Raw genomic sequence first — 12,912 nt, forward strand, 5'->3', positions numbered from 1 at the left:
GCTGAGTAAATCTTGGGCTGAGCAGAGACTGCACAAAATTAGTTTGTACAGCTCTGCTAGACTTGGGATCGCACACTTACACAGCGTAATACACTCCCCCTGTAGGCGGCGATCAGGTCTGAATTAGGCCCATTGATTGGTGGCTTTCACAAATGAATTTAAAGCAGTAACAGAATAGAAAATGCTAAACTAACCTGTTTTAACTTCTGCTTCTGTTCCTGCTTTCAATCCATTGGTCAAAGTCACTGATCATCAGCGGCTTTGACAAACTGCTTGCTAGTAAATCTACCACATAGTATTGGTGCGTCTTCTCTAGATGGAGGTAGAGATCATCTGTATGGAGGTGCACTGTACCTTGCTAGAGGTAGAGATGGCCTGGGCATAGGTAGAGATGGCCTGGGGATTGGTAGATATAGTCTAGGCACAGGTAGAGATGGTCTGGGCATAGGTGGAGGTGGTATGAGCATTGACAGAGATTGCCTGAGTTATCTGGGCATTGGAAGAGATGGCATGGGTTGTCTGGGCATAGACAAATATGATCAGGGAATAGGTAGAGATAGTCTGAGTGTAGGCAGGGTGGTCTGTGCGTAGGCAGAGAGGGTCTGGGCATAGGTAGAGATGGTCTGGGTGTAGTCAAAGGTTGTCTGGGCGTAAGCAGAGATGGTCTGGGTGTAGGTAGAGATAGTCTGGGTGTAGGCAGAGATGGTCTGGGTGTAGGCAGGGATGGTCTCGGTGTAGGCATAGATGGTCTGGGTGTAGGTAGAGATGGTCTGGGTGTAGTCAAAGGTTGTCTGGGCGTAAGCAGAGATGGTCTGGGTGTAGGCAGAGATAGTCTGGGTGTAGGCAGGGATGGTCTCGGTGTAGGCAGGGATGGTCTCGGTGTAGGCAGAGATGGTCTGGGTGTAGACAGTGGTGGTCTGGGCATAGGCAGAGATGGTCTGGGTGTAGGCAGGGATGGTCTCGGTGTAGGTAGAGATGGCGTGGGTGTAGGCAGAGATGGTCTGGATGTAAGCAGAGATGGTCTGGGGGTAGGATGGTCTGGGTGTAGGAGGGATGGTCTAGGCATAGGCAGAGATGGTCTTGACGGAGGCAGAGATGGTCTGGGGGTAGGCAGAGATGACCTGGGCATAGGCAGAAATGCTCTGGGTTTAGGTAGGGATGGTCTGTGCGTAGGCAGGGATAGTCTAGGTGTAGGTAGAGGTGGTCTGGTTGTAGGTAGGGATGGTTCGGACATAGGCAGAGATGGTCTGGGCGTAGGCATTGATGGCCTGGGTTCAGGCAGAGATGGCCTGGGTGTAGGTAAAGATGGTCTGAGCATGGGCAGAGTTGACCTAGGTATAATTAGGGATGGTCTGGGCGTAGGCAGGGATTGTCTGAGTATAGACAGAGATGGTCTGGGTATAGGCAGAGATGGCCTGGGTGTAGGCAGATATGGCTTGGATGTAGGCAGATATAGCCTGGGTGTAGGCAGAGATGGTCTGGATGTAGGCAGAGATGGTCTAGGCACAGGCAGAGATGGTCTGGGTGCAGGCAGGGATGGTCTGAATGCAGCCAGAAATAGCCAGGGTGTAGTAGAGATAGTGTGGTCATAGGCAGAGATGGTCTTGGTGTAGGCAGACATGGTCTTGGTGTAGGCAGAGATGGTCTGGATGTAGACAGAGATGGTCTGGGCATAGGCAGGAATGGTCTGAATGCAGCCAGAGATGGTCTGCGTGTAGGCAGAGATGGTCTGGGTGTGGGCAGAGATGGTCATCGAGTAGGCAGGGATGGTCTGGGTGTAGGCAGAGATGGCCTGGGTGTTGTTAGAGATTTTTTGGGTGTAGGCAGAGATAGCCTGGGTGTAGGCAGGGATGGTCTGGGTGTAGGTAGAGATGGCCTGGACATAGGTAGAGATGGTCTGGGTGTAGGCAGATATGGCCTGGGTGTAGGCAGAGGTGATCTGAGCCTAGGTGGGATCGTCTGGGTGCAGGAGGAGATGGCCTGGGCATAGGCAGTGTAAATATCTTATTGAAGGTCTACAGTACATCTACATACAACTGTGGGTATAAGGTCACCGCGTGTATTAGTTGAATATAATAATAATACAGTATGTTTGGCCAAGAAAGCTTTGCAGACAATCAACTCCAGTGAATATAGTATATTTCCAACTGTGGGCAGCAGTCTGTCCCTGACGTAACCTGAGTTGTAGAGAAATGGAGAAGGGGAGCACCAAGAATTGCACACTCCTTCTTTAGAGCAAGGGGAGGCAAACCAGTCCTCGAACTCTGGAAGCATAGGCCAGCAGTGGGATGAGGACCATGAGAGTAGGAGACTGAAGAAGAGTAAAAGAGAAGTGGAATTGGGGGAGACAGCACCAGACTCCTTGGTGCAGCCCCTATGGGGAAGGCAACTGCCCATTTCTACTGTAGATTATGTGGGAGGCGGGGGTTTAAACGGCTGAGTTCTAGTCCTGGCTGGGAAGAGGCTGTGGCAGCAGAAATGTGATGGGACAATAAGCTTATGAGGGGGGAAGATATCCTGCTTTGACAGAAAGTAGGGGGAATGAAGGATCAAAAAGAGAGAGGACACCAAGAGAACCAAAGAAGACCTAGCAAGAGTGATTAAGGATGCAATGGGGAGAACAGAGACAGATGAACAGGAAAAGAATCTCAAACCACAGGGATAGGTAAAATAAACTACCTATATTGGCAGGGTGGTGTAACTGCTGGAACATCAAACCTGCAAAGAAGAAGACACCTCCCTCAGCTAGCCTATGTAATAGTAATCATAAACCCAGACCCACTTGACAGGTAGACCAGTGGATCCCACACTGCGTGCCTATGCATCCTGGGGTGCCACAACCATGCTTAATACAAGTGTACAGTCTGGAACCTGATCCCTAGAGGAAAGAGCGGGCCCTCAGGCAGTTGGGCCTACCGGTGGTTTCCCTGGTACCCCTATAGGCCAGTCTGACCCTGCCAGCTACTATGGGTATATTTGGCAGCATAAAGTACCTAATGCTGATTATTAGATATTAGTATAAGAGGGGGAGACTGTTATTTTAACTTATACTAATATCTACTTATTTTTGCATATGAAACGTCGACGTTTGTTGTTTGTAAAATTGTCATTTATATTGATAAACTAATTTTTTATACTATTGAGCCAGAGTCCATTCATTCTGGTAGACGGCACAATCTGTTTTTATTATTCTGCATTTTCCTTCTCTAAGCGCAGGGACCTTTCTCTAGTTTACAATTTACTTAATATAATTTTTTCCCCCAATATATCAATAATAAACTTTCATCCGATGGGTTCCGCTGAAATAAATGCTGATATTCTAGACTGTTTCTCTAATTCCGATATTCTATGTGGAAAGTCTGTGAACCTCTGGGTTAGACTAGTAATGTATCTCGCTGTACATCAAACAGTCCTCCGTAACCCCATTATAATACATTCTCCATTTAATGTCATACATCAGCCACAATCCTGGGTTATGTGCCCTCGGGCTTACTCAGTCCTCTGTTATCTGTGTGCCCGGAATGAATCTTGAGTCTCCATTGAACAGTTGGAGAATATTGTGAATTTGTCCGATAACCATATTCTACGATTAAACGGATGCGCTGATTCTGTTACTCTCCTAGATTGGTCCGCACTGATACAGTTTACCTGGGCCGGGTGTTCCTTTCTGTGGACTACATGATATTCTGTACTCGTCTTTTGCGAGTCTTCACCGTCAGCAACATCATAGGGCCTTACGTTGTCATTTTTCGCAGGATGGTAAGATGTCTATGGGAACAATCTTCTGATTATGGTTTAGTTTATGCTCTCAGTATAAGTAGAGATAACTTAGATAACTCTTAGTGATAATTCTGCCGCATCTTATTAGCGCAGATCTGTCTCCTCCGTATACTTACCCTACCGCCCACATTCCGTCCACACTCCCTCACTGAGCAGTCACTATGGCCATATTCTGGGGTTATCACAGGTGAGAGAACACACGGTAGGAGAGATAGGGGTCTACTGTATGTACTAAGCCTCGGAGACAGACAAAGTACCAACCAGCCAGCTCCTGATTGGTTAGCACTTTATCTCTCCCCAATGCTTAGTACATAGACCCATACTTGCCAATTTGCGCATGCACAGCTAAGAAGAAATCCTTACTGTGACATGGGCGTGTTATGTTATAGCGATGGGCGCATTGTGGGCGTAGCATGGGTGTGTTATGTTATAGCGATGGGCGCATTGTGGGCGTGTTATGTTATAGCGATGGGCGCATTGTGGGCGTAGCATGGGTGTGTTATGTTATAGCGATGGGCGCATTGTAGGCGTAGCATGGGTGTGTTATGTTATAGCGATGGGCGCATTGTGGGCGTAGCATGGGTGTGTTATGTTATAGCGATGGGCGCATTGTGGGCGTAGCATGGGTGTGTTATGTTATAGCGATGGCCGCATTGTGGGCGTAGCATGTGTGTGTTATGTTATAGCGATGGGCGCATTGTGTTGGCGTAGCATGTGTGTGTTATGTTATAGCGATGGGCGCATTGTGGGCGTAGCATGGGTGTGTTATGTTATAGCGATGGGCGCATTGTGGGCGTAGCATGGGTGTGTTATGTTATAGCGATGGGCGCATTGTGGGCGTAGCATGTGTGTGTTATGTTATAGCGATGGGCGCATTGTGGGCGTAGCATGGGTGTGTTATGTTATAGCGATGGGCGCATTGTGGGCGTAGCATGTGTGTGTTATGTTATAGCGATGGGCGCATTGTGGGCGTAGCATGGGTGTGTTATGTTATAGCGATGGGCACATTGTGGGCGTAGCATGTGTGTGTTATGTTATAGCGATGGGCGCATTGTGGGCGTAGCATGTGTGTGTTATGTTATAGCGATGGGCGCATTGTGGGCGTAGCATGTGTGTGTTATGTTATAGCGATGGGCGCATTGTGGGCGTAGCATGGGCGTGTTATGTTATAGCGATGGGCACATTGTGGGCGTAGCATGTGTGTGTTATGTTATAGCGATGGGCGCATTGTGGGCGTAGCATGGGTGTGTTATGTTATAGCGATGGGCACATTGTGGGCGTAGCATGGGTGTGTTATGTTATAGCGATGGGCACATTGTGGGCGTAGCATGTGTGTGTTATGTTATAGCGATGGGCGCATTGTGGGCGTAGCATGGGCGTGTTATGTTATAGCGATGGGCACATTGTGGGCGTAGCATGTGTGTGTTATGTTATAGCGATGGGCGCATTGTGGGCGTAGCATGGGTGTGTTATGTTATAGCGATGGGCGCATTGTGGGCGTAGCATGGGTGTGTTATGTTATAGCGATGGCCGCATTGTGGGCGTAGCATGTGTGTGTTATGTTATATGCGATGGGCGCATTGTGGGCGTAGCATGGGTGTGTTATGTTATAGCGATGGGCGCATTGTGGGCGTAGCATGGGTGTGTTATGTTATAGCGATGGGCGCATTGTGGGCGTAGCATGGGTGTGTTATGTTATAGCGATGGGCGCATTGTGGGCGTAGCATGTGTGTGTTATGTTATAGCGATGGGCGCATTGTGGGCGTAGCATGTGTGTGTTATGTTATAGCGATGGGCGCATTGTGGGCGTAGCATGGGTGTGTTATGTTATAGCGATAGGCGCATTGTGGGCGTAGCATGGGTGTGTTATGTTATAGCGATGGGCGCATTGTGGGCGTAGCATGTGTGTGTTATGTTATAGCGATGGGCGCATTGTGGGCGTAGCATGGGTGTGTTATGTTATAGCGATGGGCGCATTGTGGGCGTAGCATGGGTGTGTTATGTTATAGCGATGGGCGCATTGTGGGCGTAGCATGTGTGTGTTATGTTATAGCGATGGGCGCATTGTGGGCGTAGCATGTGTGTGTTATGTTATAGCGATGGGCGCATTGTGGGCGTAGCATGTGTGTGTTATGTTATAGCGATGGGCACATTGTGGGCGTAGCATGGGTGTGTTATGTTATAGCGATGGGCGCATTGTGGGCGTAGCATGTGTGTGTTATGTTATAGCGATGGGCACATTGTGGGCGTAGCATGTGTGTGTTATGTTATAGCGATGGGCACATTGTGGGCGTAGCATGTGTGTGTTATGTTTGTGCCATGGGCAAGTTATATGACTGTATTGGGCATGTCGTGGGAGCGTGTGGATGTTTTCTGAGAGTGTCATGAGCGTGTTGTATGAGTGCAGTGTGTGTGTTGTGGGAGTGCATTGGGTGTGTTGTGGGAGTGCAGTGTGCGTGTTGTGGGAGGGCATTGGGTGTGTTGTGGGAGTGCATTGGATGTGTTGTGGGTGTGTTGTGTGAATGCACTGTGTGTGTGTGTGTTGTGGGAGTGCTGTGGGCGTGTTGTGGGAGTGCAGTGGGCCTGTTGTGGGAGTGCAGTGGGTGTGTTGTCGGGGTGCATTGATTGTGTTGTGGGAGTGCATTGGGTGTGTTGTGGGAGTGCAGTGGGCGTGTTGTGGGGGTGCATTGGGTGTGGTGTGGCATTGCATTGGGTGTGTTGTGGGAGTGCATTGGGTGTGTTGTGGGAGTGCCTTGGGTGTGTTGTGGGGGTGCATTCAGCAAGTTGTGGGAGTGCATTGGGTGTGTTGTGTCAGTGCATTGGGCGTGTTGTGGGAGTGCAGTGGGCGTGTTGTGGGAGTGCAGTGGGCGTGTTGTGGGAGTGCAGTGGGCGTGTTGTGGGGGTGCATTGGGTGTGGTGTGGCATTGCATTGGGTGTGTTGTGGGAGTGCATTGGATGTGTTGTGGGTGTGTTGTGTGAATGCACTGTGTGTGTGTGTGTGTGTTGTGGGAGTGCTGTGGGCGTGTTGTGGGAGTGCAGTGGGTGTGTTGTCGGGGTGCATTGATTGTGTTGTGGGAGTGCATTGGGTGTGTTGTGGGAGTGCAGTGGGCGTGTTGTGGGGGTGCATTGGGTGTGGTGTGGGAGTGCATTGGGTGTGTTGTGGGGGTGCATTCAGCAAGTTGTGGGAGTGCATTGGGTGTGTTGTGTCAGTGCATTGGGCGTGTTGTGGGAGTGCAGTGGGCGTGTTGTGGGAGTGCATTGGGTGTGTTGTCGGGGTGCATTCAGCGTGTTGTGGTAGTGCATTGGGTGTGTTGTGTCAGTGCATTGGGTGTGTTGTGGCATTGCATTGGGTGTGTTGTGGGAGTGCAGTGGGCGTGTTGTGGGAGTGCATTGGGTGTGTTGTGGGAGTGCATTGGGTGTGTTGTGGGAGTGCATTGGGTGTGTTGTGGGGGTGCATTCAGCGAGTTGTGGGAGTGCATTGGGTGTGTTGTGTCAGTGCATTGGGTGTGGGAGTGCAGTGGGCATGTTGTGGGAGTGCATTGGGTGTGTTGTGGGGGTGCATTGGGTGTGTTGTGGGAGTGCATTGGGTGTGTTGTGGGAGTGCAGTGGGCATGTTGTGGGAGTGCATTGGGTGTGTTGTGGGGGTGCATTGGGTGTGTTGTGGGAGTGCAGTGCGTGTTGTGGAAGTGCATTGGGTGTGTTGTGGGAGTGCATTGGGCGTGTTTGGGAGTGCATTGGGCGTATTGTGGGAGTGCATTGGGTGTGTTGTCGGGGTGCATTCAGCGTGTTGTGGTAGTGCATTGGGTGTGTTGTGTCAATGCATTGGGTGTGTTGTGGGAGTGCATTGGGCGTGTTGTGGGAGTGCATTGGGTGTGTTGTGGGAGTGCATTGGGTATGTTGTGGTAGTGCAGTGGGCGTGTTGTGGGAGTGCATTGGGTGTGTTGTGGGAGTGCATTGGGCATGTTGTGGGAGTGCATTGGGTGTGTTGTGGGAGTACATTGGGTGTGTTGTCGGGGTGCATTCAGCGTGTTGTGGTAGTGCATTGGGTGTGTTGTGTCAATGCATTGGGTGTGTTGTGGGAGTGCATTGGGCGTGTTGTGGGAGTGCATTGGGTGTGTTGTGGGAGTGCATTGGGTATGTTGTGGTAGTGCAGTGGGCGTGTTGTGGGAGTGCATTGGGTGTGTTGTGGGAGTGCATTGGGCATGTTGTGGGAGTGCATTGGGTGTGTTGTGGGAGTACATTGGGTGTGTTGTCGGGGTGCATTCGGCGTGTTGTGGTAGTGCATTGGGCGTGTTGTGGGAGTGCATTGGGTGTGTTGTGGGAGTGCATTGGGTGTGTTGTGGAGGTTCATTTAGTGTGTTGTGGGAGTGCATTGGGTGTGTTGTGGGGGTGCAGTGGGCGTGTTGTGGGAGTGCAGTGGGCGTGTTGTGGGAGTGCATTGGGTGTGTTGTGGGGGTGCATTGGGTGTGTTGTGGGAGTGCAGTGGGTGTGTTGTGGGAGTGCAGTAGGTGTGTTGTGGGAGTGCATTGAGCGTGTTGTGGGAGTACATTGGGTGTGTTGTGCGAGTGCAGTGGGTGAGTTGTGGGAGTGCAGTAGGCGTGTTGTGGGAGTGCATTGGGTGTGTTGTGGGAGTGCATTGGGTGTATTGTGGGAGTGCATTGGGTGTGTTGTGGGGGTGCAGTGGGTGTGTTGTGGGAGTGCATTGGGTGTGTTGTGGGGGTGCAGTGGGTGTGTTGTGGGGGTGCAGCGGGCATGTTGTGGGAGTGCATTGGGTGTGTTGTTAGAGTGCAGTTGGCCTGTTGTGGGAGTGCAGTGGGCATGTTGTGGGAGTGCATTGGGTGTGTTGTGGGAGTGCATTGGGTGTGTTGTGGGGGTGCATTGGGTGTGTTGTGGGGGTGCAGTGGGCCTGTTGTGGGAGTGCATTGGGTGTGTTGTGGGAGTGCAGTGGGTGTGTTGTGGGAGTGCAGTAGGTGTGTTGTGGGAGTGCATTGAGCGTGTTGTGGGAGTACATTGGGTGTGTTGTGCGAGTGCAGTGGGTGAGTTGTGGGAGTGCAGTAGGCGTGTTGTGGGAGTGCATTGGGTGTGTTGTGGGAGTGCATTGGGCATGTTGTGGGAGTGCATTGGGTGTGTTGTGGGAGTACATTGGGTGTGTTGTCGGGGTGCATTCAGCGTGTTGTGGTAGTGCATTGGGTGTGTTGTGTCAATGCATTGGGTGTGTTGTGGGAGTGCATTGGGCGTGTTGTGGGAGTGCATTGGGTGTGTTGTGGGAGTGCATTGGGTATGTTGTGGTAGTGCAGTGGGCGTGTTGTGGGAGTGCATTGGGTGTGTTGTGGGAGTGCATTGGGCATGTTGTGGGAGTGCATTGGGTGTGTTGTGGGAGTACATTGGGTGTGTTGTCGGGGTGCATTCGGCGTGTTGTGGTAGTGCATTGGGCGTGTTGTGGGAGTGCATTGGGTGTGTTGTGGGAGTGCATTGGGTGTGTTGTGGAGGTTCATTTAGTGTGTTGTGGGAGTGCATTGGGTGTGTTGTGGGGGTGCAGTGGGCGTGTTGTGGGAGTGCAGTGGGCGTGTTGTGGGAGTGCATTGGGTGTGTTGTGGGGGTGCATTGGGTGTGTTGTGAGAGTGCAGTGGGTGTGTTGTGGGAGTGCAGTAGGTGTGTTGTGGGAGTGCATTGAGCGTGTTGTGGGAGTACATTGGGTGTGTTGTGCGAGTGCAGTGGGTGAGTTGTGGGAGTGCAGTAGGCGTGTTGTGGGAGTGCATTGGGTGTGTTGTGGGAGTGCATTGGGTGTATTGTGGGAGTGCATTGGGTGTGTTGTGGGGGTGCAGTGGGTGTGTTGTGGGAGTGCATTGGGTGTGTTGTGGGGGTGCAGTGGGTGTGTTGTGGGAGTGCATTGGGTGTGTTGTTAGAGTGCAGTTGGCCTGTTGTGGGAGTGCAGTGGGCATGTTGTGGGAGTGCATTGGGTGTGTTGTGGGAGTGCATTGGGTGTGTTGTGGGGGTGCATTGGGTGTGTTGTGGGGGTGCAGTGGGCCTGTTGTGGGAGTGCATTGGGTGTGTTGTGGGAGTGCAGTGGGTGTGTTGTGGGAGTGCAGTAGGTGTGTTGTGGGAGTGCATTGAGCGTGTTGTGGGAGTACATTGGGTGTGTTGTGCGAGTGCAGTGGGTGAGTTGTGGGAGTGCAGTAGGCGTGTTGTGGGAGTGCATTGGGTGTGTTGTGGGAGTGCATTGGGCGTATTGTGGGAGTGCATTGGGTGTGTTGTGGGGGTGCAGTGGGTGTGTTGTGGGAGTGCATTGGGTGTGTTGTGGGGGTGCAGTGGGTGTGTTGTGGGGGTGCAGCGGGCATGTTGTGGGAGTGCATTGGGTGTGTTGTGGGAGTGCATTGGGTGTGTTGTGGGGGTGCATTGGGTGTGTTGTGGGGGTGCAGTGGGTGTGTTGTGGGAGTTCATTGGGTGTGTTGTCGGAGTGCAGTGGGCCTGTTGTGGGAGTACATTGGGTGTGTTGTGGGGGTGCATTGGGTGTGTTGTGGGGGTGCAGTGGGTGTGTTGTGGGGGTGCAGTGGGCCTGTTGTGGGAGTGCATTGGGTGTGTTGTGGGAGTGCATTGGGTGTGTTGTGGGGGTGCAGTGGGTGTGTTGTGGGAGTTCATTGGGTGTGTTGTCGGAGTGCAGTGGGTGTGTTGTGGGAGTGCATTGGGTGTGTTGTGGGGGTGCAGTGGGCCTGTTGTGGGAGTGCATTGGGTGTGTTGTCGGAGTGCAGTGGGCCTGTTGTGGGAGTTCATTGGGTGTGTTGTGAGAGTGCATTGGGTGTGTTGTGGGAGTGCATTGGGTGTGTTGTGGGAGTGCATTGGGTGTGTTGTGGGGGTGCATTGGGTGTGTTGTGGGGGTGCAGTGGGTGTGTTGTGGGAGTTCATTGGGTGTGTTGTGGGAGTGCAGTGGGCGTGTTGTGGGAGTGCAGTGGATGTGTTGTGGGAGTGCATTCGGTGTGTTGTGCGGGTTCATTGGGTGTGTTGTGGGAGTGCAGTGGGGGCGTGTTGTGGGAGTGCATTGGGTGTGTTGTGGGAGTGCATTGGGTGTGTTGTGGGAGTGCATTTGCTGTGTTGTGTCAGTGCATTGGGTGTGTTGTGGGAGTACAGCGGGCATGTAGTGGGAGTGCATTGGGTGTGTTGTGGGGGTGCAGTGGGTGTGTTGTGGGGGTGCATTGGGTGTGTTGTCGGAGTGCAGTGGGCCTGTTGTGGGAGTTCATTGGGTGTGTTGTGAGAGTGCATTGGGTGTGTTGTGGGAGTGCATTGGGTGTGTTGTGGGAGTGCATTGGGTGTGTTGTGGGAGTGCATTGGGTGTGTTGTGGGGGTGCATTGGGTGTGTTGTGGGGGTGCAGTGGGTGTGTTGTGGGAGTTCATTGGGTGTGTTGTGGGAGTGCAGTGGGCGTGTTGTGGGAGTGCAGTGGGTGTGTTGTGGGAGTGCATTCGGTGTGTTGTGCGGGTTCATTGGGTGTGTTGTGGGAGTGCAGTGGGCGTGTTGTGGGAGTGCAGTGGGCGTGTTGTGGGAGTGCATTGGGTGTGTTGTGGGAGTGCATTGGGTGTGTTGTGGGAGTACAGCGGGCATGTTGTGGGAGTGCATTGGGTGTGTTGTGGGAGTGCATTGGGTGTGTTGTGGGAGTGCATTGGGTGTGTTGTGGGAGTGCATTGGGTGTGTTGTGGGGGTGCAGTGGGTGTGTTGTGGGGGTGCAGTGGGTGTGTTGTGGGAGTGCATTGGGTGTGTTGTGGGAGTGCATTGGGTGTGTTGTGGGAGTGCATTGGGTGTGTTGTGGGGGTGCAGTGGGTGTGTTGTGGGGGTGCAGTGGGTGTGTTGTGGGAGTTCATTGGGTGTGTTGTGGGAGTGCATTGGGTGTGGTGTGGGAGTGCATTGGGTGTGTTGTGGGGGTGCAGTGGGTGTGTTGTGGGAGTGCATTGGGTGTGTTGTGGGAGTGCATTGGGTGTGTTGTGGGAGTGCAGTGGGCGTGTTGTGGGAGTGCATTGGGTGTGTTGTGGGAGTGCATAGGGTGTGTTGTGCGGGTTCATTGGGTGTGTTGTGGGAGTGCAGTGGGCGTGTTGTGGGAGTGCATTGGGTGTGTTGTGGGAGTGCATTGGGTGTGTTGTGGGAGTACAGCGGGCATGTTGTGGGAGTGCATTGGGTGTGTTGTGGGAGTGCATTGGGTGTGTTGTGGGAGTGCATTGGGTGTGTTGTGGGAGTGCATTGGGTGTGTTGTGGGGGTGCAGTGGGTGTGTTGTGGGGGTGCAGTGGGTGTGTTGTGGGAGTGCATTGGGTGTGTTGTGGGAGTGCATTGGGTGTGTTGTGGGAGTGCATTGGGTGTGTTGTGGGGGTGCAGTGGGTGTGTTGTGGGGGTGCAGTGGGTGTGTTGTGGGAGTTCATTGGGTGTGTTGTGGGGGTGCAGTGGGTGTGTTGTGGGAGTGCATTGGGTGTGGTGTGGGAGTGCATTGGGTGTGTTGTGGGGGTGCAGTGGGTGTGTTGTGGGAGTGCATTGGGTGTGGTTTGGGAGTGCATTGGGTGTGTTGTGGGGGTGCATTGGGTGTGTTGTGGGGGTGCAGTGGGTGTGTTGTGGGGGTGCAGTGGGTGTGTTGTCGGAGTGCAGTGGGCCTGTTGTGGGAGTGCATTGAGCGTGTTGTGGTATAAAGTTTGAAAAGGCCGTCCTGCAGAATAGCGGAGGACAGGAAGGATGTATCTCTGGAGAGGCACACCTATGCACAGTGGGCAGTACTGCACTGACATTCAATTAGAATTTATTACAACTTTGTCTACAGGTCAGAAGTTACTGTGTTGTTTGTCCCATTGTAAGTGATCAGTGTTTTTGTTATTTGTTTTCTCTAGCTGAGGGAAATTTACTTCTTCCTCTTCATTTTGGTCCTCTTGATTGTGGCCTATGGGGTTCCAAAGCAGGCGATCCTATATATTAATGAAACACGGTGGGACTGGATCTTTCGGCATGTTTTCTATACTTCGTTCCTGACACTTATAAATAAAATTCCAGTAGACGTGGATGGTAAGTTATCTGATGCTGCCAGGTTATGTCTGTGATATGATGACAGTGATAGAGTGTACGGCTGTGTATACAACACACGGGATGTATAGGACGGTAACACAAC

The 12,912-nt window shown here is 52.2% G+C and overlaps 1 protein-coding gene across 1 annotated transcript in view; it reads left to right on the top strand.

Annotated features, from left to right (window-relative positions):
- Positions 1–12,912, top strand: part of LOC135050927 (transient receptor potential cation channel subfamily M member 2-like) — a 307,254-nt gene that overhangs the window by 294,135 nt on the left and 207 nt on the right. Inside the window, exons 14-15 of the mRNA XM_063957173.1 lie at positions 3,624–3,759; positions 12,638–12,809. Coding sequence (XP_063813243.1) covers positions 3,624–3,759; positions 12,638–12,809 — 308 coding nt within the window. The remainder of the gene's footprint in view (positions 1–3,623; positions 3,760–12,637; positions 12,810–12,912) is intronic.

This window comes from Pseudophryne corroboree, chromosome 2, assembly GCF_028390025.1.
Source record: "Pseudophryne corroboree isolate aPseCor3 chromosome 2, aPseCor3.hap2, whole genome shotgun sequence".
In the NCBI taxonomy this organism is placed as follows: Eukaryota; Metazoa; Chordata; class Amphibia; order Anura; family Myobatrachidae; genus Pseudophryne; species Pseudophryne corroboree.